This window comes from Entelurus aequoreus, linkage group LG08 (assembly GCF_033978785.1).
Source record: "Entelurus aequoreus isolate RoL-2023_Sb linkage group LG08, RoL_Eaeq_v1.1, whole genome shotgun sequence".
Classification (NCBI taxonomy): Eukaryota; Metazoa; Chordata; class Actinopteri; order Syngnathiformes; family Syngnathidae; genus Entelurus; species Entelurus aequoreus.
In genome coordinates, this window is record NC_084738.1 from 70,558,495 (window position 1) to 70,584,208 (window position 25,714).

The following is a 25,714-nucleotide window of genomic DNA, read 5'->3' on the forward strand; positions in this document are numbered from 1 at the left end:
AATAGTGAGAGAGTCCAGTCCATAGTGGATCTAACATAATAGTGTGAGAGTCCAGTCCATAATGGATCTAACATAATATTGTGAGAGTTCAGTCCATAGTGGATCTAACATAATAGTGAGAGTCCAGTCCATAGTGGATCTAACATAATAGTGAGAAAAGTCCAGTCCATAGTGGATCTAACATAATAGTGTGAGAGTCCAGTCCATAGTGGATCTAACATAATAGTGTGAGAGTCCAGTCCATAATGGATCTAACACAATATTGTGAGGGTCCAGTCCATAGTGGATCTAACATAATATTGTGATAGTCCAGTCCATAGTGGATCTAGCATAATAGTGAGAGTCCAGTCCATAGTGGATCTAACATAATATTGTGAGAGTCCAGTCCATAATGGATCTAACATAATATTGTGAGAGTCCAGTCCATAGTGGATCTAACATAATAATGTGATAGTCCAGTTCATAGTGGATCTAACATAATAGTGAGAGTCCAGTCCATAGTGGATCTAACATAATAGTGTGAGAGTCCAGTCCATAGGGGATCTAACATAATAGTGAGAGTCCAGTCCATAGTGGATCGAACATAATATTGTGAGAGTCCAGTCCATAATGGATCTAACATAATATTGTGAGAGTCCAGTCCATAGTGGATCTAACATAATAGTGAGAGTCCAGTCCATAGTGGATCTTAGATAATAGTGAGAGAGTCCAGTCCATAGTGGATCTAACATAATAATGTGATAGTCCAGTTCATAGTGGATCTAACATAATAGTGAGAGTCCAGTCCATAGTGGATCTAACATAATATTGTGATAATCCAGTCCATAGTGGATCTAACATAATATTGTGAGAGTCCAGTCCATAGTGGATCTAACATAATATTGTGAGAGTCCAGTCCATAGTGGATCTAACATAATAGTGAGAGAGTCCAGTCCATAGTGGATCTAACATAATAATGTGATAGTCCAGTTCATAGTGGATCTAACATAATAGTGAGAGTCCAGTCCATAGTGGATCTAACATAATATTGTGATAATCCAGTCCATAGTGGATCTAACATAGTAGTGAGAGTCCAGTCCATAGTGGATCTAACATAGTAGTGAGAGTCCAGTCCATAGTGGATCTAACATAATATTGTGAGAATCCAGTCCATAGTGGATCTAACATAGTAGTGAGAGTCCAGTCCATAGTGGATCTAACATAGTAGTGAGAGTCCAGTCCATAGTGGGGCCAGCAGGAGACCATCCCGAGCGGAGACAGGTCAGCAGCGCAGAGACGTCCCCAACCGATGCACAGGCGAGCGGTCCACCCTCGGTCCCGACCCTGGACAGCCAGCGCTTCATCCGTGGCCACTGAATCTGTGCCCCCCCTCCACGAAGGAGAGGGGGCAGAGCAGAAAAGAAACGGCAGATCAACTGGTCTAAAAGGGGGTTTTATTTAAAGGCTAGAGTATACAAATGAGTTTTAAGATGGGACTTAAATGCTTCTACTGAGGTAGCATCTCTAACTGTTACCGGGAGGGCATTCCATAGTACTGGAGCCCGGATAGAAAATGCTCTATTGCCCGCAGACTTTTTTTGGGCTCTGGGAAGCACTAATAATAATTCTTTGAACGCAGATTTCTTGCCGGGACATATGGTACAATACAATCAGCAAGATAGGCATGAACTAGACCATGTAGTATTTTATACGTAAATAGTACAACTTTAAAGTCACATCTTAAGTCAGGGGTGGGCAATTATTTTTTACCGGGGGCCGCATGAGCAACCCGAGCACTGCTGGAGGGCCACATCGACAATATTTCAATTAAATTTTGCTCAATATTATTTTTGATGTATACCGTAAGATAAATAATAATAATAATAATAATAATAATAATTAATAATAATAGTAATACTTCAACATAGTGTGTGTAACAGCATTCCATGACTAATATAAATAATTTAACATTAAAAATAAATGACAGTAAAATAAGCACACGTATGACTGAGGAGTCATAGTGTAACTTTGTGTGGTGTTTGAGTTGTCCGACTTTTTGTGTGGCCATAAACGCACCAGTGGTTTAGTGCTATGCGTGTTGGTGACAGATGACAAGTTGGTTTTGGCCTGGTTTGTACGGCAGAAAATGACTAGTTTTTCGAGATAGAATTGTTTTACTCATGTTTTTGGTGTGGTTATGTCCGAATATAAACAGTTTTGCTCAATAAAGTGATCGATATAATTCCTGTCCTCGAAGCATCTCGATAGACGTTACAATAATTGAACGGTGTTCAATTGAACGGTGTTGACGAACACCGTTAGGGCCGCTTGTTGTCACTGTCACTCAAAGTTGCATTGCAAAATTACATAGAATAAATATGTTTATTTTGTTTAGAATTCAGATGGGATTTGATTTGGTGCGCGGCATATTTTTGCTGCGCGCAGCAGACGCTTGAGCAGTGCGCAATTGCGCAGGCACGCACCTTAGAGGGAACGTTGCTTGGCAGTCCATGTCTTGTTGAAAACACGCCATTCGTCATCAACTTTTGTCTTTTTAGCGTCTCGGGTGTAAACCGTGCATCACTTGTCGCTGCATGTGCACCTTCACTCGCAGGTTACACACGCCCATAAATAATACTTTTCAAAATAAAAGCAGCACAGTTGTATTGCGTGCACGACATAGATGTTTTTTCAACTTTATTTTGTAATTTGTGATTGCAGCTGTTCACATTCACTCACAATCACGCACACGCCTACGTCCACACGGGAGTAATACAAATAACGCTTTTCAAAACAAAAGCAGCACCGTTGTATTGCACACTCGACATAGATACTTTTTTAAATTTGTTTTGTAATTTATAATTGGCCTCACGCGGGCCGGACAGGGACGCACAACGGGCCGCAGAATGCCCAGGTCTGTCTTAAGTGCACAGGAAGCCAGTGCAGGTGATCCAGTATAGGCGTAATATGATCAAACTTTCTTGTTCTTGTCAAAAGTCTAGCACGAAATTTTGTGTCTTGTCTCACTTGAAATCCCTATTGTGCCGTGAAAACGCCGTTCAAACGTCAATGTCATCAGTGCACAAATACAAAGTCCACTACTAAATGTCCATGTGTGTGTACATTTTTGTGACAAGTGTGCTCCAAACACATTTCTTTACACACACACGACGCCATTTTGTGCCTTATGTTGCTAAAAAAATCCTTCTTGTCCTGTCAAAATGTGTCTCAAACGCCTGTTTAAGATACACATTCCACTACCAAATATCTATATTTGCAACAAGGGTGCTGCAAACATTTCTGGACACACAAGTTCAGTGGCATAAAGCCAACCCTCCTTCATGGCTGTCCTTCATGCATATTTGGAGCATTACTTCCACACAAATGCACATTTCCACCCATCGAGAAGACAGCAGAAGGGGCGGGAAAAGTGTGTGAAGGCCAACCCTGCCCTCATTTTACACTGCTCCCTCATGGTGGTACAATTGCCTTACTATCACTTTCCAACACTCGCCCACACAATGTCTGCATTTAACTCCCTTTGTCATCTCGCAAATGCATTTTGTCGCCCCGCAGCCCGCCCTGTCACTGGAAGCGTAGGATGTTTACATGACTGGATCCATGCAACCTGACACAAAACTGTGAGTGACACAGAGCGGAAAATAAGACACCACCCTCCACAGGAGCCAAACATGACAGTTCTCGCTGTGTTACAGTGCAGCTGTGCACCACTGCAAAGTACATTGAATAAACAATATAGTTGGATCAATATGAATACAAGTAGAGCATTGAGTTTTTGCAGAGTTGGACTTGGTGCAGGTGTACCTAATGCAGTGTCCAGGCTTTTAAACAACCTGGTTTGTCTTCAGGTGTCATGGACGATGAGGACGATCGTCATCTTCTGGATATTTTAGGGTAAAAGAACAAAACTAGACAAAAAAAATTCACAGCCTTTAAAGGGTAACTGCCCTTTTTTGGGGGGAAATTTGCCTACCATTCACAATCCCTATGTAAGACAAGAACACATGTTTATCTTTTTTATGCATTCCTAGTCCTAAAATACGGCAAAGATAGAGGTGGCTAACAATTACTGTATTTTTCGGACTATAAGTCGCCTTTTTTTCATAGTTTGGCGGGGGGTGCGACTTATACTCGGAGCGACTTATGTGTGAAATTATTAACACATTAGCGTAAAATATCAAATAATATTATTTAGCTCATTCACGTAAGAGACTAGACGTATACGATTTCATGGGATTTAGCGATTAGGAGTGACAGATTGTTTGGTAAACGTATAGCATGTTCTATATGTTATAGTTATTTGAATGACTCTTACCATAATATGTTACGTTAACATACCAGGCACCTTCTCAGCTGGTTATTTATGCCTCATATAACATGCACTTATTCAGCCTGTTGTTCACTATTCTTTATTTATTTTAAATTGCCTTTCAAATGTCTATTCTTGGTGTTGGCTTTTATCAAATAAATTTCCCCCAAAAATGTGACTTATACTCCGAAAAATACGGTAGGCTAATAGAGTACCGTATTTTTCGGACTACAAGGCGCACTTAAAATCTTTTCATTTTCTCAAAAATCGACTGCGCCTTATAATGCCCCTTATAAATAAAATTTTAATTTCCCCTCAGGATTTTTATTTTTATTTATTAATTTTAAAATTTTTAATTTTCCCTCCTTTAACAACTCAAGGTTTACAGTATAGACATTATTAGAAAAAATACCCAGATATTGTGTATATATTGGGCGTGTTGGAAAAAAATCTATTCGAATTTGAATCGCGATTCTCACGTTGTGCGATTCAGAATTGATTCTCATTTAAAAAAAAATCTATTTATTTTTTATAATTTAAATGTTTTATTTTTTTATTTTATTTTATTTTTTAATTAATCAATCCAACAAAACAATACACAGCAATACCATAACAATGCAATCCAATTCCAAAACCAAACCCTACCCAGCAACACTCAGAACTGCAATAAACAGAGCAATTGAGAGGAGAAACAAACACGACACAGAACAAACCAAAAGTAGTGAAACAAAAATGAATATTATCAACAACAGTATCAATATTAGTTACAATTTCAACATAACAGTGATTAAAAATCCCTCATTGACATTATCATTAGACATTTATAAAAAAAATGAACAATAAGTCACAGTGGCTTACACTTGCATCGCATCTCATAAGCTTGACAACACACTGTGTCCAATATTTTCACAAAGATAAAATAAGTCATAATTTTGTTTCATTTAATAGTTAAAACAAATTTACATTATTGCAATCAGTTGATAAAACATTGTCCTTTACAATTATAAAAGCTTTTTACAAAAATATACTACTCTGCTTGCATGTCAGCAGACTGGGGTAGATCCTGCTGAAATCTATGTATTGAATGAATAGAGAATCCTTTTGAATCGGGAAAAAAATCGTTTTTGAATCGAGAATCGTGTTGAAATGAAAAAAAAAATAGATTTTGAATCAAATCGTGACCCCAAGAATCGATATTGAATCAAATCGTGGGACACCCAAAGATTCACAGCCCTAGTATATATATATATATATCCATCCAGACCATAGCAAGATGGATGAATATTCCTCGGCATCAAGGATCCTCAGGAAGTGATCACAAGATCACCTCCCGAGGATCTCTCCACTGTTCACACTTTAAAAAAGAAAAAGAAAAGTCACAGGGCTTGATCAGATGCAAAACAATACAAAATAAAAAGTCACAAAAAAAAAAAAAAAGCAAGTAAACCGTGACAAAACCATATCAAAAGTGACACAAAAAAACTAGTAGTGTAGGATCAATACAAAAAATAATAATAATAAAAAAGGAATACAACTACAAAAAAGATGGCAGTTTTTTTAAATGAAGTATTTCTGATTCTGATTCTGATGATCCTAATGTATGGCATAAGTCTGGTTGTGCTTACTGACCTCGAAGCAATTTCATTTGGTACATGGCGTAATGATAAGTGTGACCAGTAGATGGCAGTCATACATAAGAGATGCGTGTAGACTGCAATATGATGGCAGTAAACAACACCAAAACATTAAACGTTCCATTTAGAACATAGAACATTACACACGGCGCTCAAAAATCTGTCAAAATGTTTTTAGTACGACTTCAGTAAGCTATGAAGCCGCACGGCTTGTTGGATTGTCTGCGCATTAAACATAGGAGTATTATTATGGTGTGTGTATAAAGACTGCAAAATGGCACCTATTAGCAGACATATCTGGCGTTTTGTTTCACAATATTATGCAAAACCAACTTTCCCTACCTTCTGGTACCTGCTGATGTGTATGTATCTTCCGCAATTGTAGTCCGTGCTGACACCGTAGTCATAAGCATCTTCTTTTTCCTCTATCTTCTTATGTGGCATTCATCCTCCGCCTTTGCCATTTCTAATACAAAGTAGGGTAAAGTTCTTACTTATATCTGTCAGTAGACTAGCCATCAAAGCGCTAAAAACTGTAATGGGTTTACATACTTCACCCACGGAACTTTAGTTATTACCATATTTTTCGGAGTATAAGTCGCTCCGGAGTATAAGTCGCACCGGCCGAAAATGCGTAATAAAGAAGGGAAAAAAACATATATAAGTCGCACTGGAGTATAAGTCACATTTTTTGGGGAAATTTATTTGATAAAACCCAACACCAAGAATAGACATTCGAAAGGCAATTTAAAATAAATAAAGAATAGTGAACAACAGGCTGAATAAGTGTACGTTATATGAGGCATAAATAACCAACTGAGAACGTGCCTGGTATGTTAACGTAACACAGGGGTCACCAACGTGGTGCCCGCGGGCACCAGGTAGCCCGTGAGGACCAGATGAGTAGCCCGCTGGCCTGTTCTAAAAATAGCTCAAATAGCAGCACTTACCAGTGAGCTGCCTCTATTCTTTAAATTGTATTTATTTACTGGCAAGCTGGTCTCGCGTTGCCCGACATTTTTAATTCTAAGAGAGACAAAACTCAAATAGAATTTGAAAATCCAAGAAAATATTTTAAAGACTTGGTCTTCACTTGTTTAAATAATTTCATAAATTTTTTTACTTTGCTTCTTATAACTTTTAGAAAGACAATTTTAGAGAAAAAAATACAACTTTAAAAATGATTTTAGGATTTTTAAACACATAACTTTTTACCTTTTAAATTCCTTCCTCTTCTTTCCTGACAATTTAAATCAATGTTCAAGTAAATTGATTTTTTTTATTGTAAAGAATAATACATAAATTTTAATTTAATTCTTCATTTTAGCTTCTGTTTTTTCGACGAAAAATATTTGTGAAATATTTCTTCAAACTTATTATGATTAAAATTCAAAAAAATTATTCTGGCAAATCTAGAAAATCTGTAGAATCAAATTTAAATCTTATTTCAAAGTCTTGAATTTCTTTTAAAATTTTTCTGGAAAATCTAGAAGAAATAATGATTTGTCTTTGTTAGAAATATAGCTTGATCCAATTTGTTATATATTCTTACAAAGTGCAGATTGGATTTTAACCTATTTAAAACATGTCATCAAAATTCTAAAATTAATCTTAATCAGGAAAAATTACTAATGATGTTCCATAAATTTTTTTTTAAAATTTTTTCAGAAACATTCGAATTAGCTAGTTTTTCTCTTCTTTTTTTTCGGTTGAATTTTGAATTTTAAAGAGTGGAAATTGAAGATAAACTATGTTTCAAAATTTAATTTTCATTTTTTTCGTATTTTCTCCTCTTTTAAACCGTTCAATTAAGTGTAAATATCATTAATTATTAATAACAACATAGAGTTAAAGGTAAATTGAGCAAATTGGCTATTTCTGGCAATTTATTTAAGTGTGCATCAAACTGGTAGCCCTTCGCATTAATCAGTACCCAAGAAGTAGCTCTTGGTTTCAAAAAGGTTGGTGACCCCTGAAGTAACATATTATGGTAAGAGTCATTCAAATAACTATAACATATAGAACATGCTATACGTTTACCAAACAGTCTGTCACTCCTAATCGCTAAATCCCATGAAATCTTATACGTCTAGTCTCTTACGTGAATGAGCTAAATAATATTATTTGATATTTTACGCTAATGTGTTCATATTTTCACACATAAGTCGCTCCTGAGTGTAAGTCGCACCCCCGGCCAAACTATGAAAAAAACTGCGACTTATAGTCCGAAAAATACGGTATTAGAGGGTTCCGCCGTTCAGGATGCGGCGTTTTCCTGAAGAGACGCTCAGAAAGCTTCTTGAAAATAGTCTGTTAAACATAATCTATGCAACATTTTGACCAAAGAACCACCATTACATGTTATGTAGACCACAACATATTTATATGCCGATTTCAAAAGGCCACGGCCCCCTGAAACCCCTTCTCAACTGTCTATGCGACGTCAAGGCTTGGTTAGCCCAGAATTTTTTAATAATGAATGAGGGGAAAAACAGAAATTTTAGTTTTTGGTCCGGCCCTCACTGACTTGGGACCATTGCAAAATGATGTGCGTCCCAAAGTTACCAGCCTTGGCATCATCATAGACAGCGATTTTAAACTTGACAAACAAGTCAATGGCGTTTTAAAATGGTGTTTTTATCATCTTCGTCTTTTAGCAAAGGTAAAACCGTTTTTATCCTTTTAACCTTTTTGAACAAGTCGTGGATGCTTTTATTTCAAGTCACCTGGACTACTGCAATGTACTTTATGCTGGCATTAGCCAAAAAGCTCTCTCCCGGTTGCAGTTAGTCCAGAACGCGGCAGCACGACTTTTTAACAGAGGGCCAGGAAACGCCAGCATATAACCCCAATTCTTGAGAGTTTGCACTGGCTCCCTGTTCATTTTAGAATTGATTTTAAAACCTCGCTGTTTGCTTTTAAAGCTTTACATGGACTGGCACCTCAGTATATCTCGGACCTCATCCAAATTTACACTCCTGCGCGCACTCTGAGGTACGAGAGCCAGCTCCAGAGAGACTTAAAACCAGGGGAGACAGGGCCTCTCTGTGGTCGGCCCTAAGCTCTGGAACACTCTGCCCCTCCATGTTCCAACTGCTCCCACAGTGGAGTGTTTTAAGTCTTGTCTTGAGACCCACTTTTATTCTTTGGCTTTTAACACTACGTGAGTTGTGTGGTCCTCTGTGTTTTTAAAATTTTGATTTCTATTTATTAGGGGTGTAACGGTACACAAAAATTTCGGTTCGGTACGTACCTCGGTTTAGAGGTCACGGTTCGGTTCATTTTCGGTACAGTAAGAAAACAACAAAATATACATTTTTGGGTTATTTATTTACCAAATTTGCAAAATTTTCCACCAAAAATATTTTTCTTACTGGAATATTTGATGTGAAGTAATGGGAACCTTGGATAGGTCAACAATTCATAATAACATTGATTTTGATTCAGTATTATGTTTTGAGCAATGACAGTTTGAAATAAAAAAAAACATTTTATTGGTCAACATTGCAACTTTTTCAAAATTACATTTATCCTTTAAGCTTTTTAATTTCACTTTTGTTATGTTTTTGTTTATTTTAATAGTATTTTTAGAATGTGCCGTGGGCCTTTAAAACATCAGCTGTGGGCCGTAAATGACACACTTTTGACACCCCTGCTATAGATAATAAAAAATTAAACGTGATAAATCTATGGATAAAAAGCAGAGCCTGGCGACGCATGCGCGTTTATCATAACTCTCTCGCTCTCTCTGTCTCTGCCCCTCCCTCACCAATGCTGCTGCTCGCACAATTTATTTTGTTTTTAACCCCTTCTTAACCCTGAACGTACATTGAAAATACACGCAACCCTAACTCAAAATGCCGGACATTTGAGGCACTTAAGAAACTCCGCCCTGACAGCTCCGCAAAAGAGGACATGTCCGGTGAAAAGAGGACGTATGGTCAGTCTATCGTAGCCCGTTAGCTGCTAGCATGCCGTGTGTTGTGCCTCGGTGTGCATTGATTACACAACGTGCGTTACGCTACTTAATATGTCCGGTACACCTCCGAACCGAACCGGAACCCCCGTACCGAAACGGTTCAATACAAATACACGTACCGTTACAGCCCTACTATTTATTGTTTTAATTGGTTTTACTCTTTAAAACCGTTTTTAATCATATTTATTTTTACATTGTTTTTTTATTGGTTTTATATATATTTATTTTTTTGTTTTTATTCAGTCATTGGTGGAGCTAAGGATAATATTTGAATATTGTTTTTAATATTGTTGTGCAGCACTTAGGAATAATTTCTGTTGTTTAAATGTGCTATACAAATAAAGTGGATTGGATTGGATTGAAGATAGTGTTTTCAATTTAGAAAAAAATAATATGACCCCTTTAATGCGCCTTATAATCCGGTGCGCCTTTTGTATGAAAAAAGACCTGAATAGACCCGCTCAGCGGCAGTGCGTCCTACGGTCCGAAAAATACGGTACTCTATTCCACACATAAAGCCCTCTTAAATACATCCCTAAACCAACAACACTACTCCAATTACATCTCGTCACCTAAATATTAACCAGGTAATAGCGATACTGTTATTATGAGCTCTAATGCAGACCAACATTTTTTTTAGCGGTGTTGTGATCACAGAGCCCTAACTAGCTTGTCACATTGAGCTGCTGCTGCTGCAACGCCTCTGCGCCGGTGAAAGTTAATTCTAGATGATAAATCATGCCTCTCACCTGCATAGTAGAAGGATGTAGCCATAAACCAAGAAGTTGGTCAACTTTAAAATTCAATGTAGACCCCGGAGATGGCGAGAAAGACACCAAAAGACGCTCATTTGGGGCATCTGTTTGTTTTAAAAACCTGCGTAAACAAGAAGATGTAAACATTCTATCAGTTGGCATTCCAGTGAGAGCAGACTTTGTACAATAAGTGATTATTTTAGAATGTCCGTAGTTTGTATATCTTGTTTAGCACTTAGCAATACTGCTGCATGATGCTTTGTGTCGCGTTAAAGTTGGGACTGTTTAGCACACAGCTTCTAAAATTTGAAGCACCAAGTACAGTACAGGCCAAAAGTTTGGAGACACCTTCCTATTTCAATGTGTTTTCTTTATTTTCATGACCTTGTAGATCAGATCTGGGCAAATTAAGGCCCGGGGGCCACATGCGGCCCGCTAATCTTTTCAATCTGGTCCGCTGGACATTCCCCAAACATTTTTTTTAGATCTTTAAAATGGAAACTGTAGCCGCCATTATGATGTGCAGTGATGTTTTCAAATGACCGTAAGTCTTGAACTATACAAAATATTTCAATGGTTGGAATCTGCGCTTTTGCATGATATACTAGTTACTATGGTAATCTAATGAGTTACTCTGGTAATCTAATTAGTTAATATGGTAATCTAAGTCACAGCAGCTCAGACGAGGCACCAAGCAGTGTGGAGATTTTCACAACAAAGTTTTAAAGCTTAGTGATCTCCCAGATATATCAGATTGTAGGTGGGTTTTTTGTAATGTTTATGTTTATGTTTAGTTGAGTTTGTTGCATTTCTCTTGTTTTGCTTGATTGTAAAATATGTTGATCGGGAGGGGATGTGAAGTTCATATGTTGTCAATATTCAGTGTTTTATTGTTCATAGTTAATATTGTAAATCCCACATTTTTTATTTTCATGTACATTATCAATGCCCCATTCAGTAAAAAAAAAAGTAAAATTCCATTCCGTTTTTTAAGGTGGTCTGTCATAACGTTTTTAGCATTCAATCAGACATTATTGTGAGGTTTTGTATTAGTGTTCTTAAAAATCAGATATACTGGCCCCCAGACACATTTTTTTCTCCAAATTTGGCCCCCGAGTCAAAATAATTGCCCAGGCCTGTTGTAGATTGTCACCGAAGGCATCAAAACTATGACACCTGTGAAGTGAAAACCCTTTCAAGTGACTACCTCTTGAAGCTCATGGAGAGAATGCCAAGAGTGTGCAAAGCAGTAATCAGAGCAAAGGGTGGCTATTTTGAAGAAACTAGAATATAAAACATGTTTTCAGTTATTTCACCTTTTTTTTGTTAAGTACATAACTCCACATGTGTTCATTCATAGTTTTGATGCCTTCAGTGACAATCTACGATGTAAATAAATAGTCATGAAAATAAAGAAAACGCATTGAATGAGGAGAAGGTGTGTCCAAACTTTTGGCCTGTACTGTATATCCATTCACACATTATATCATTTCAGTGTTTCCCATAAACTGCCAAGATACTTGTGGCGGTGGGGGCGTGGCTATGGGCGTGGTCACCATGACATCATCGAGTAATTTGCATAATTTACTACAATGATATGATTTTCTCTAAAAAGGCTAAAAAAATGTATACTTACTAATTAATAATAACAGTTTTGTTTTAAACATCCATCCATCCATCCATCCATCCATTTTACAATATATTTACAACACTTTATGTACATATTTATATACAGATTTGAACAATAAGTTATTCACTGAAATATATTTATTAATTGTGGTTCTTACAAAAAATATATCTTATAAAATATAAAAGCTAAAATGTCTCTTAAAGCTCTGCCCCTTTAATTAGTGCATACTAAATAATTTAACTTTAGCCTACTACTACAACCATATTATTTACCAGCAACATAAAGTGAAACAGAGGCAGAGGTGTCCTGCCAGAGTCAGTAACAAATAAACAGAAAACAGTAGTGGTCAAATACAAATAAGGCAACAAGAGAAGTATCCTACACTTCTCTTTTGTAAAGTAAATCTGAACAGCCTATATGGGCATCTACATCAACTATATGATTTGCCTGAGAAGCTGGACAGGACAAAAAAAATAAATAAAATAAAATAAAATAAAATTAAAAAAAAAAAAATATATATTTTTATTTATTTTTTTATTTGTGGCGGACGTAATTCTTTCGTGGCGGGCCGCCACAAATAAATGAATGTGTGGGAAACACTGCATTTTAATCAAATTTCACGTAAAAAAACCCCCACTTATTTTTAAGGGGCAGCATAGCTCGGTTGGTAGAGCGGCCGTGCCAGCAACTTGAGGGTTCCAGGTTCGATCCCTGCTTCCGCCATCCTAGTCACTGCCGTTGTGTCCTTGGGCAAGACACTTTACCCACCTGCTCTGAGTGCCACCCACACTCGTTTAAATGTAACTTAGACATTGGGTTTCACTATGTAAAAGCGCTTTGAGTCACTAGAGAAAAGTGCTATATAAATATAATTCATTTCACTTCACCTCATTCAATGCGTTTTTTATTTATTTCCATGACTATTTACATTGTAGATTGTCACTGAAAGCATCAAAACTATGAATGAACACATGTGGAGTTATGTACTTAACAAAAAAAGGTGAAATGACGGAAAACATGTTTTATATTCTAGTTTCTTCAAAATAGCCACCCTTTGCTCCGATTACTTTTTTGCACACTCTTGGCATTCTCTCCATGAGCTTCAAGAGGTAGTCACCTGAAATGGGTTTCACTTCACAGGTGTCATAGTTTTGATGCCTTCAGTGACAATCTACAATGTAAATAGTCATGAAAATAAAGAAAACGTGTTGAAATGAGAAGGTGTGTCCAAACTTTTGGCCTGTACTGTTTATCCATTCATACATTATATCACTTTAATCTAATTTCACTTAAAAAAAAACCCACTTATTTTTAAGGGGCAGCATAGCTCGGTTGGTAGAGCGGCCGTGCCATTAACTTGAGGGATCCAGGTTCGATCCCCGCTTCCGCCATCCTAGTCACTGCCAATGTGTCCTTGGGCAAGACACTTTACCCACCTGCTCCCAGTGCCACCCACACTGGTCTAAATGTAACTTAGATATTGGGTTTCACTATGTAAAAGCGCTTTGAGTCACTAGAGAAAAGCACTACACTGCAAAAAGTCAGTGTTCAAAAACAAGAAAAAAAAAATTAGGGGTATTTTATTTGAACTAAGAAAAATTATCTGCCAATAGAACAAGAAAATTCGGCTTGTCAAGACTTTCCAAAACAAGTAAAATTAGCTAACCTCAATGAACCCAAAAATACCTTAAAATAAGTATATTCTCACTAATAACAAGTGCACTTTTCTTGGTAGAAAAAATGAGACCTTTTTGCTCAATATGTTGAAAAATATTCTTAAATTAAGTAAATGCTTCATTTTTTCTTAATGATTTTTTTTTCCATGCTTGAAGTCAGAAATTATTACTTTAAAAAAGTAGTTTTGTACTTGTGAGTGTTGATGACACAGCTTTGCATCAGTTGATATTCTGGTTTCAAGCATGTTTTACTCAATATAGGGCATAAAATCTCAGCTACAAGCTGTAATATCTTACTGAGATCATTTAGGACCAAAACCCTTAAAACAAGTAAAACACTAACATAAAATCTGCTTAGTGAGAAGAATGATCTTATCAGACAGAAAATAAGCAAATATCACCCTTATTTGAGATATTTAATCTTACATAGATTTCAGGGGCCGTACTTATCAAGCTTCTTAGAATTACTCCTAAGAAGTCTGCTAAGAGTTGACTTAAGAGTAAATAAATTCTTCGCTGAAAGCTGCACTTAAAAGTTAGTTATCAAGCGTCTTACTCACACTTTCAGCGAAGTGTAGGACTGAATCTTAAGTGTCACACTCAGAGCTGAATTACGACATTACTATGTGCCGTAAACGGAATTTTAGGTGACGTCATTTCTGTGTCCATAGAAATGACCAATCACGGAAGGGAATCCGTTGTCTAACAATAAAGAAATATCTTGGAAATATTTAAGTGGACAATGAGAGTGTATATTTTGACAATAAACTACAAAATAATACAAAACAAACTAGTCCCCACCGGCACTCACGCTACCGCTCCCTCTCTTCTCTCGCCCACACACTCACTGACGTCACTCACCTCACGGCCACACACATACGCTACTGTCATAACATTTTCTTTCCAATTCATTAATTAGGCAACTAATTTGAAACTGGTGTGGGTGGCTCTATATATACTAGCCCACTGCAGACACATGCAGAAATCAACAAGGAATAGAAAAGTATTAAATCTGTGACAAAAAAAATATCCGCTCTGTCTAAAAGATACCGTTTGATCTGCTGCTCGTCATCAAAAAAAAAAAAACATTGTTCCGTTCCCTGAACGTTCGCGCACGTCTCCCTCGCCTCAGTGCCATCCCCTGCTGGCAACTCCTAACCACTTAAGACACCTCTGAAGGTCTCTTAAATATCGTGGAGAGTAGGAGTGATTCTTAGACTTAAGAACGTTGATAAAAAGCTTTTATTCTTAAGTTTGAGAGTAGGACTAAATTTCGCAAATTCTCAGGACTTAAGTGTAAAATGGCACTCTAAGAAGCTTGATAAGTACGGCCCCAGATTTTGCAGTGTATATAAATATAATTCACTTCACTAAGGTGTTACGACTTTTATTTTATTTTGTAGTAGTAGGGACTTCCTCCCAGTCAATTTCCGTTGTTTTCATTTTATCGAAGTGCGCATGCGAGTGACGTGGAGGCCCACATTGGAGCCTGTGCGCGTTTACACTGGAGTCTGACAAAAATCACATTTTACTCGCAGTGTAAACAGTCAGTTGGAAAATTATCAGATAAAAAAAAAAATCAGATGTGGGCTACTTTGGCCTGCGGCTTAAACGTAGTCAAAGACTCCATTGCTGACTTTTATTTACAAGTTAGAATGCATACAAAAGAAAAGTGTGCTTGTCCTACATAAGGATTGTCAATGATGGACAAAATTCCCCCAAAAGTACAGTCCTCCTTTAATGATATTGGCACAATAAGAAAAAAACCGAGTCAAGCCATAAACATTTTAAGGTGTTTTCTACCGTTTTTTCAGAGATGTGGATGCATTGAATGACTATCTCCATGGCAGCAACAGCAAGTCCGTGAGTGACTCTTAAAAGATCCTACAGACTGCCAGATTGAGGATGTTTAAAAGCATCTAAAACACACCATTTTGAGTCGTTTTTTTTTTTTTTACCATGTGATCTCTCTGCAGATCGAAGAGGACGACGTAGCTAACGCGGCGTACGGCTCGGACGCGTCTTTCTTCGCCGGGGACACTGTGAGTCTGCACGTTTTGAATGCTAAGTTGGGAGGAAATAGTCGTTTGGGTGGCTCCGTGCAACCCGAGTAAACAGGAAATGCACATATTCTGAGAGCCTACTTGATTTAGGATACACAACCTTGCAGCTGCCCCTCATTGTTTGGGCTTTTAAATCCCTGCTTTTCACGCTAACAAAAAGAGCAAAGAGTCCACGGTTTAATATGCAGTTCACGTGTTTCTTTCTCATCGCTAAATGCCTCATTTAGGCGAGCGCCAACGACAGACTCAAAGATGGCCCCTCTTCAATGGCGGACTTTGGCGCCGATCCTGCCAGGGACGGCCTCCAGCTCTCCAGCAGCCTCTCGTTCATCGAGGACCAACTGGGGACCGGGAGCTCGCCGGGAGGCGGCGTGGATCTCGGCGGCGAAGACCAGCCCTTCGACATCCTGCAGAAGTCCCTCCTGGAGGCCGACATCACGGAGCAAACGCTGGCACAGGAGGCCCTGCTCGACTCCCAGCCCGCCCCCACCCTCGTGCAGGCCCCCGTGTCCTTTCCGTCCCAGCTGGCCTCTGGGGGTTACGGAGGCGGCGGGGTCACCACGGCAACGGCGTTGCCGACCGGACAGCTCCTGCGAGGCGTACCCCCGCTGTCCAACGGCTCCGCCCAGCATATCCAGGTGTTGGGGTCGTTCGGCGCGGGAGGCGGAGTCATGACTTTGAGTGGTTTGGAAAGAACTCCGCAGATTGTGCTGAGGCCGGCGGGGGCTGTAGCTCCGGCGGCGTCTACTCCAGGAGGACAGGTGTTTGCCCCCACCCAAGGGCAGCTAGGCCAAGTGGGTTTGCCTTTTAAGAACATCCCCCTCCAAAACGTCATCATCCAGAGAGGTCCTGGAGGGACCCAGACTCTTGTGAGACCAATTCAGCCTAAACCCCATCAAGCCGGGGCTCAGACCGTCTACAGCCTACAGCCCGCAGCCTCCACCTTTGCTAACGCCGCAACTCCCGGAGCGCAGTACACCGCCAACGGCTCCATCGTAGTGCAGCCGCCATTGGACCAGCAGCACGCGCAAGCCAACTTGCAACCGGGACAATTCCTGTTGCCCGCTTCTCTGGCGCTCACTCAGCCCGGCGCCGTCCACAACGGCCCCGCGGACCACGGCGCCAGCACACTGATCACCGCTCAGAAGACAGTGCAGATTGTGGCCGGTCAGAACTTCGCCGCACAAGCGGGCGGGCCGCTCATTTTAAACCAGGGCGGAGGGGGCGTGACGCAAACATGGACGAGCACCGCGCACACGGCGTGCTCTACCGGGCGCCTGGCGCTGGTCAACCCGGCGAGTCATGGGCAGGTTTCCGCCTGCCCGGTGCAGCGCCTTCTAGTGACACAAACTCAGAACTGTACGTCATTGTCCCCTTTACCTAACACGGTGACACACGAGCAGGTAACAAGAACACATCAATTGGGTCTTTGTCACGCTCTTATCTCACTTGTCGCATTCTGATTTTGACAGAATTCTTCACTGTCTGCCGTCAAACAAGTGCAGCTTAGCAGCGTTCATGGTAACTTTTCACATTTCTTACTTCTTTATTAACATTTAAATTAGAGATGTCCGATAATGACTTTTTTGCCGATATTGTCCAACTCTTAATTACCGATTCCGATATCAACCGATACGGATATATACAGTCGTGGAATGAACACATTATTATGCCTAATTTTGTTGTGATGCCCCGCTGGATGCATTAAACAATGTAACAAGGTTTTCCAAAATAAATCAACTCAAGTTATGGAAAAAAATGCCAACATGGCACTGCCATATTTATTATTGAAGTCACAAAGTGCTTTTTTTTTTAACATGCCTCAAAACAGCAACTTGGAATTTGGGATATGCTAGCATGAGGCGGTTGGGGGTTGGTCTACCGTATTTTTCGGACTATAAATCGCAGTTTTTTTCATAGTTTGGCCGGGGGTGTGATTTATACTCTGGAGCGACTTATGTGTTGAATTATTAACACATTACCGTAAAATATAGCGACGTACCGATAGAAGAGGAAGCGGCGCATTGTCTACCTTTGGAGTTGGCAGAGTTGTTTAGAAGCGACACCGAAGAAGAAGATTCCATCGGATTTAGCGATTATGAGTAACATATTGTTTGGTAAACATATAGCATGGTTATTTGAATGACTCTTACCGTAATATGTTACGTTAACATAGCAGGCACGTTCTCAGTTGGTTATTTATGCCTAGGGATGATGTTTGATAAGGAATTATCGAGTTCGAGTCTATTATCGAATCCTCTTATCGAACCGATTCCTTATCGATTCTCTTATCGAGTCCAGATAGGTTGTTGTATATGGAAAAAAACACACAATATTTGGTTTAACAAAAGCTCACTTTTATTATATAATAGAAAAATAAAATCTAATAAATAAATAAATATTGACTGTTACCCACCTAAAAAAATAAAATAAAATAAATAAATATTGACTGTTGTTACCCAAAGTATATTAAGTGGGATTTTTCAGAGAAACAAATATATACAGTAACACAAAAACAACCTGTCTCTGTGATCACTATAGGTGTATAAATAATAATATAGTGTTAAATAAAATCAGTCCCTTGGGCACTAAACTGAAAATAATACAGCTCTCCAAAAAGTGCACTTCTGCTGCTATTTGACTTAACTGTTTGTTATGATGCTTTGACATTTTTGCACTTTATTTCTTTATTGAAAGAAAATTCTATGAAGAGAAAAGTTCTTTGCAAATGTGGTTACAATGCTAAAAAATGAAAAGTTAAAGCTAAAAAAGAAATACACTTTATTGAGTTAACATTATTTCTTTATAGTGGGAAAAATGTTATGAGCTAGAGAATATAACAACTACACTACCCAGCATGTAACGGGAGTTACGAGCATGCGCGGTAGCCCCGAAAAGTGTTGCATGTTGCCACGCTGTGAAAGTAAACGTCAAGAACTCAGCCAACACGCCTCGTCTGCATTATTTATAATTAGACAGACAACACATCTACAGTGTGATTTTGTTTTGTTTACAAGGAAAGAAAAACAAAAGTTAAAAAAGGGAGATATGTTGTATATATATGTATGTGCTGCGGTTGCTTTAAGAACGTTGTGACAGCTGCCGTAAAGGAGGTGCGTTGCTAGCCTGGTTGCTATGTTTCCGGTTGGTCGTAAAAGTGTTGGTCATGTGTTTTACCCTGCTCAAATCTCTCAGTAAAGTTATTCGATGGATGATAGCTTTTGTTTTGAACTTTATTACACCTTGGAGCGCTTTTTCCCGTCCATTGTTTTCCTGCTTTCGCTATCTGCGCCTAATGACTGAGCTACGTGACGCCATTTCTTGTGATGTCTCACGGAGCATTTCTGGTCGGGACGGGATTCGAATAAAGAATCAACTCTTTTCCTTTACTATAGTGGTCTCGATAACGGGTACCGGTTCTCAAAAAGGGATTCGAGTCCGAGGACTCGGTTCTTTTCTTATCAAACAACCGGGAAAACCGGTTTCGAGTATCATCCCTATTTATGCCTCATATAATACACACTTATTCAGCCTGTTGTTCACTATTCTTTATTTATTTTAAATTGCCTTTCAAATGTCTATTCTTGGTGTTGGATTTTATCAAATAAATTTCCCCAAAAAGTGCGACTTACACTACCGTTCAAAAGTTTGGGGTCACATTGAAATGTCCTTATTTTTGAAGGAAAAGCACTGTACTTTTCAATGAAGATAACTTTAAACTAGTCTTAATTTTAAAGAAATACACTCTATACATTGCTAATGTGGTAAATGACTATTCTAGCTGCAAATGTCTGGTTTTTGGTGCAATATCTACATAGGTGTATGGAGGCCCATTTCCAGCAACTGTCACTCCAGTGTTCTAATGGTACAATGTGTTTGCTCATTGGCTCAGAAGGCTAATTGATGATTAGAAAACCCTTGCGCAATCATGTTCACACATCTGAAAACGGTTTAGCTCGTTACAGAAGCTACAAAACTGACCTTCCTTTGACAGATTGAGTTTCTGGAGCATCACATTTGTGGGGTCAATTAAACGCTCAAAATGGCCAGAAAAAGACAACTTTCATCTGAAACTCGACAGTCTATTCTTGTTCTTAGAAATGAAGGCTATTCCACAAAATTGTTTGGGTGACCCCAAACTTTTGAACGGTAGTGTATACTCTAGTGCGACTTATATATGTTTTTTTCCTTCTTTATTATGCATTTTGGGCCTGTGCGACTTATACCCCGGAGCGACTTATAATCCGAAAAATAAGGTATATTGTAGCGTCCCGGAAGAGTTAGTGCTGCTAGGGGTTCTGGGTATTTGTTTTGTTGTGTTTATGTTGTGTTACGGTGCGGATGTTCTCCCGAATTGTGTTTGTCATTCTTGTTTGGTGTGGGTTCACAGTGTGGCGCATATTTGTAACAGTGTTAAAGTTGTTTATACGGCCACCCTCAGTGTGACCTGCATGGCTGTTGACCAAGTATGACTTGCATTCACTTGTGTGTGTGAAAAGCCGTAGATATTATGTGATTGGGCCGGCACGCAAAGGCAGTGCCTTTAAGGTTTATTGGCGCTCTGTACTTCTCCCTACGTCCGTGTACACAGCGGCGTTTTTAAAAAGATACAGATAATTTCCGATATTACGTTTTAAAGCATTTATCGGCCGATAATATCGGCAGTCTAATATATTATCGGACATCTCTAATTTAAATCCGTTTGGCCCTCATATTGATTTTTTGTGTTTGACTTCCTGTAGCGATGCAAACACCTGATTTATGCATCAATACTCAGGTATGTTTTGTGTCAGTACTCCTCCTCATTCACATCACATCAGTGCGTACATTAAACTTTCTCCGAACAGGTCAGTGCTCAGAAGAGGCCCGCCCCCATGCCGCTTACCAAGGGAGGAATGTAAGTCAACTGTTGAGTTGTCGTTTTTGTTCAATCACGCACGCTTAACCATAAATTGTGTCCGTAGGATTCTACAGCAGCTAAGGGAAGACCACGACAGAGTCCACACCCCCGACCGGCAACACTTCACATCCTTCAGCGACGTGCTTCAAAGGCTCCTCCCCTTTCACGTGTTCCAGGGAGCGCCGCCCACCCAGGAGGAGTTCTCGCAGGGTGTTTATTTTTAGCGCACGTCACGCAGAAAATGGCCACCTCAGTACTGACTAATATATATATTTTTTAATGTATTTACAGTGGATGATGAATTTGAGTCGGTAGCGACGCAGGTGCTCATGAGGACGCAGTCCATGATAAACAAATACAGGCGGCTACTTCTGGCAGAGTCTGAGGTACAAACACACACGCTGCTGCTAAAATGTCTGGTGTATGATATTTGTGGATTATATTTATATAGCGCTTTTCTCTAGTGACTCAAAGCGCTTTACATAGTGAAACCCAATATCTAAGTTACATTTAAACCAGTGTGGGTGACACTGGGAGCTTGTGGGTAAAGTGTCTTGCCCAAGGACACAACGGCAGTGACTAGGATGGCGGAAGTGGGGATCGAACCTGGAACCCTAAAGTTGCTGGCACGGCCACTCTACCAACCGAGCTATACCGCCCCATGATATACAGCACAGGCCAAACGTTTGGACACACCTTCTCAGTCAATGCGTTTTCTTTATTTTCATGACTACCGTATTTTCCGGACCGTAGGGCGTACCGGATTATAAGGCGCACTGCCGATGAGCGGGTCTACTCAGGTCTATTTTCATACAAAAGGCGCACCAGGGCGCATTAAAGGCCTACTGAAATGATTTTTTTAAATTTAAACAGGAATAGCAGATCCATTCTATGTGTCATACTTGATCATTTCGCGATATTGCCATATTTTTGCTGAAAGGATTTAGTAGAGAAAATCGACGATAAAGTTTGCAACTTTTGCTCGCTGATAAAAAAAGCCTTGCCTGTACCGGAAGTAGCGTGACGTCACAGGAGCTAGTATTCCTCACAATTCCCCACTACTACCAACCACGCAGTCTGATAGTTTATATATCAATGATGAAATCTTAACATTGAAACACATGCCAATATGGCCGGGTTAACTTATAAAGTGCAATTTTAAAATTCCTGCCACACTTCCGGTTGAAAAACTCCTTTGGATATGATTTATGCGCGTGACGTCACAAAATCCACGGAAGTGGTTGGACCCCATCAAACCCGATAGAAAAGCCTCTTGTTTTCTTCGACAAAATTCCACAGTATTCTGGACATCTGTGTTGGTGAATCTTTTGCAATATGTTTAATGAACAATGGAGGCTGCAAAGAAGAACGTTGTAGGTGGGATCGATCGGTGTATTAGCGGCTAAGTACAATACTTACAGCAACACAACAAGGACTACTTACTACGCCTAGCTGATGCTTGCCGCCAAACCCACGGATGAAGTCCTTCGTCGCGCCGTTGATCGCTGGAACGCAGGTGAGCACGGCTGTTGATGGGAAGATGAGGGCTGGCTGGCGTAGGTGGAGCGCTAATGTTTTATCATAGTTCTGTGAGGTCCGGTTGCTAAGTTGCTAAATTAGCCTTAGCGTCGTTAGCAACAGCATTGTTAAGCCTTACCAGGCTGAGAATTTTTAACCGTGTAGTTACATGTACATGGTTTAATAGTATTGTTGATCTTCTGTCTATCCTTCCAGTCAGGGGTTTATTTATTTTGTTTCTATCTTAATTTGAGAACGATGCTATCACGTTAGCTCAGTAGCTAAGTGTGTCAGCGATGTATTGTCGTGGAGATAAAAGTCACTTTAAATGTCCATTTCACGTGCTCGACTCTCATTTTCAAGAGGATATAGTATCCGAGGTGGTTTGAAATACAAATCCGTGATCCACAATAGAAAAAGGAGAGTGTGGAATCCAATGAGCCAGCTTGTACCTAAGTTACGGTCAGAGTGAAAAAAGATACGTCCATCACTGCCTCTCAAGTCCTTCACTGTAACGTTCCTCATCTACGAATCTTTCATCCTCGCTCAAATTAATGGGGTAATCGTCGCTTTGTCGCTCCGAATCTCTCGCTCCATTGTAAACAACGGGGAATTGTGAGGAATACTAGCTCCTGTGACGTCACGCTACTTCCGGTACAGGCAAGGCTTTTTTTTATCAGCGAGCAAAAGTTGCGAACTTTATCGTCGATTTTCTCTACTAAATCCTTTCAGCAAAAATATGGCAACATCGCGAAATGATCAAGTATGACACATAGAATGGATCTGCTATTCCTGTTTAAATAAAAAAAATTCATTTCAGTAGGCCTTTAAAGCATTTATCGGACGATAATATCGGACATCTCTACTGAGCACATATTCCGACATACAAAACTCGGGACTTGCGCTGCTCTGTCCATCATACCTCGGTGGATGAAGTGGCGAAGGCGAGGGATGGGGGTGAGGTGTATCTGTATAGTACTAGTTCATGGATGCGTGTGTGTCCATAAGCCAGGACGGTGCTCCGTTCTGCGTCACGGCCCTTTTGCCTCCTTCCGCAGATTGACATGGCGATAACGCAGCTGTTTGCCACAGAGGCGTCCGAGATCTAGTCCAACAAAGTCCAAAGCAACCCAGGACAAGGTCAAATGTTCACGTTCCCTGTCTCTCCTCTCAGCAACACTGCAGTCCGTCGTCCGAGATGGTGATGATCGACAGGACCTTCAACCAGGAGGAGCGCGGCAACCTGACCCAAGACAAGCGCATGGTGCTGGTGGATCCAGGTCCAAACTCACACATGCCCTGTTAGCACGAGCGCACCTTTGATTCACGCTTTTGGTCCAATAGACAGTTTCTTGGACGACTTCTGCTGTGGGCTGAAATCCAAACGTTTCCAAGAACCCGTCCCCTCGCCGCCGCCCGTCTGCGATAGGAATCGGCCCGACAGAGACTTGGCGGAGCCGCCATGCAGGACAGACTCCCAGCCTGGGTTTGGAGACCCAGGAGGAGGCGCGCAGCCAACAGTTGATAGACCTCAAACCTCGCCTTCGGAGAATAATAGCGTCTCAGAACTGAAGAGAGCCCAGCAGCGCTTTGACCCCGCCCCCACCTGCCACCCGCAAGGTAACCACTCAACTTTTGCAGCACCCGGGGGGCAGACTGTCGACCAGGTAGCCAAGCCGCTGGCCTCGCCCCGACACTTGGACACGGACTCCGCTCTCGAGGCGGCGGTCAACAGCATCTTGGAATGTTAACTCGACGCTAAGTCCAACCTGGAAGATGATGTCATGTTGTGTGTGTGAAGTCTGCTCTCTATGTAGCACTCATTTTTGTTTTTTTAAAGGGTTCATGAAGCATGACGAATACTCTAAGGCGCGAGAGAGAGACGGGCACTTACAATGGCCGATCAAGGTGCGGGAATGTGTGCAATTTAAAGGACCCACGGTCGGAAATATTAATTTTTTTTTTTTGTGTTCCTTTTTTACGTGGCAACACAGTGACTGTGCCAGTTTGCTAGCAACTCTGTGCCTCCTATTTATCTGCATTTTATTTGACATGACGTGTTTACATGAAGAACGCCCGCCGAGGAACACGGTGGAACCTCCAAAATGCCTGCAATAGCCATGAAACACCACTAGGTGGCAGCATCGCCTCTTATTATTTGTACCTGTCTGCCGAGTATGAATGCCTGTTTCAGCCACTAAAAAAAAATGTACAATGAGAAATGTACCGGTAAAAAAAAGTTGTAATTATGAGATAGAAAGTAAAGACGACATTATGAGCTTAAAAGTCATATTTATAAGATAACGTGTCAAAATTATGAGAGTGTAATTATGAGATAAATTGAAATTATGAGATAAAAAGTAATAATTATGAGAGAGAGTCGAAATTATGACATCGAGTTGAAATGAGGACATACAAAGTTTTAATTGTGAGCTAAAAAAAAATTATGTCATAATTTTGACTTTAATCTAATAATTAACATTTTTTATCTCACAATTATAACTCTTTATCTAATCATTTCAATTTTGTATCCCATAATTTTGACTTCCCTGCGATGAGGTGGCGACTTGTCCAGGGTGTACCGCGCCTTCCGCCCGAATGCAGCTGAGATAGGCTCCAGCGACCCCGAAAGGGACAAGCGGTAGAAAATGGATGTATAATTTTGACTTTAATCTAATAAGACTTTTTATCTCGCAATTACAACTCTATCTCATAATTTAAATAGTTGATCTCATAATTTTGACTTTAATCTAATAGTTACGACTTTTTATCTCACAATTACAGCTCTATCTCATAAGGTCAAAATTATGATATAAAAGTAAAAATTAGGAGATAAATGTTGTAAAAATCTCATAATTTCATTTTTTTAATCTCATAATTTTGACTCTAATTACGACTTTTTATCTCACAATAACAACTCTTTCTCACAAGGTCAAAATTATGAGATGCAAAGTTGAAATGATGACAAAGGGTTGTAATTGTAAGATACAAAGTCATGATTATTAGATTAAAGTCAAAATTATGACTTAAAGAGTTGTAATTGTGAGATAAAAAATCAGAATTATTAGATTAAAGTCAAAATTATGAGATAAAGAGTTGTAATTATGAGATAGAAAGTCTAAATAATGAGATAGAAAGTTGAAATAATGAGAGTGCAGTTTGTATCTCATAATTTCAACTATCTCATATCTTATCATTTCATAATTATGACTATTTCCTAATGATTTCCTCATCTCATAATTTTGACTAT

At 39.6% G+C, this 25,714-nt stretch overlaps 1 protein-coding gene across 13 annotated transcripts in view; it reads left to right on the forward strand.

Annotated features, from left to right (window-relative positions):
• The window catches only part of bicral (BICRA like chromatin remodeling complex associated protein), a 201,240-nt gene extending 175,985 nt beyond the window's left edge, over positions 1 to 25,255 (forward strand). For 11 of the 13 annotated variants that reach the window (XM_062057236.1, XM_062057242.1, XM_062057235.1 and 8 more), the window contains 12 exons: positions 3,556 to 3,620; positions 3,849 to 3,894; positions 15,798 to 15,846; positions 15,960 to 16,025; positions 16,274 to 17,449; positions 17,519 to 17,567; positions 20,789 to 20,823; positions 20,894 to 20,943; positions 21,011 to 21,156; positions 21,238 to 21,332; positions 23,639 to 23,744; positions 23,809 to 25,255. In XM_062057236.1, coding sequence (XP_061913220.1) covers positions 3,854 to 3,894; positions 15,798 to 15,846; positions 15,960 to 16,025; positions 16,274 to 17,449; positions 17,519 to 17,567; positions 20,789 to 20,823; positions 20,894 to 20,943; positions 21,011 to 21,156; positions 21,238 to 21,332; positions 23,639 to 23,744; positions 23,809 to 24,215 — 2,220 coding nt within the window. In that variant the 5' untranslated portion in view covers positions 3,556 to 3,620; positions 3,849 to 3,853 and the 3' untranslated portion in view covers positions 24,216 to 25,255. Of the gene's footprint in view, positions 1 to 2,883; positions 3,456 to 3,555; positions 3,895 to 15,797; positions 15,847 to 15,959; positions 16,026 to 16,273; positions 17,450 to 17,518; positions 17,568 to 20,788; positions 20,824 to 20,893; positions 20,944 to 21,010; positions 21,157 to 21,237; positions 21,333 to 23,638; positions 23,745 to 23,808 lie in introns of those variants that run through there. The other 2 variants (XM_062057244.1, XM_062057246.1) reach the window with 2 other exon arrangements.
• The last annotated feature ends 459 nt before the right edge of the window (positions 25,256 to 25,714 follow it).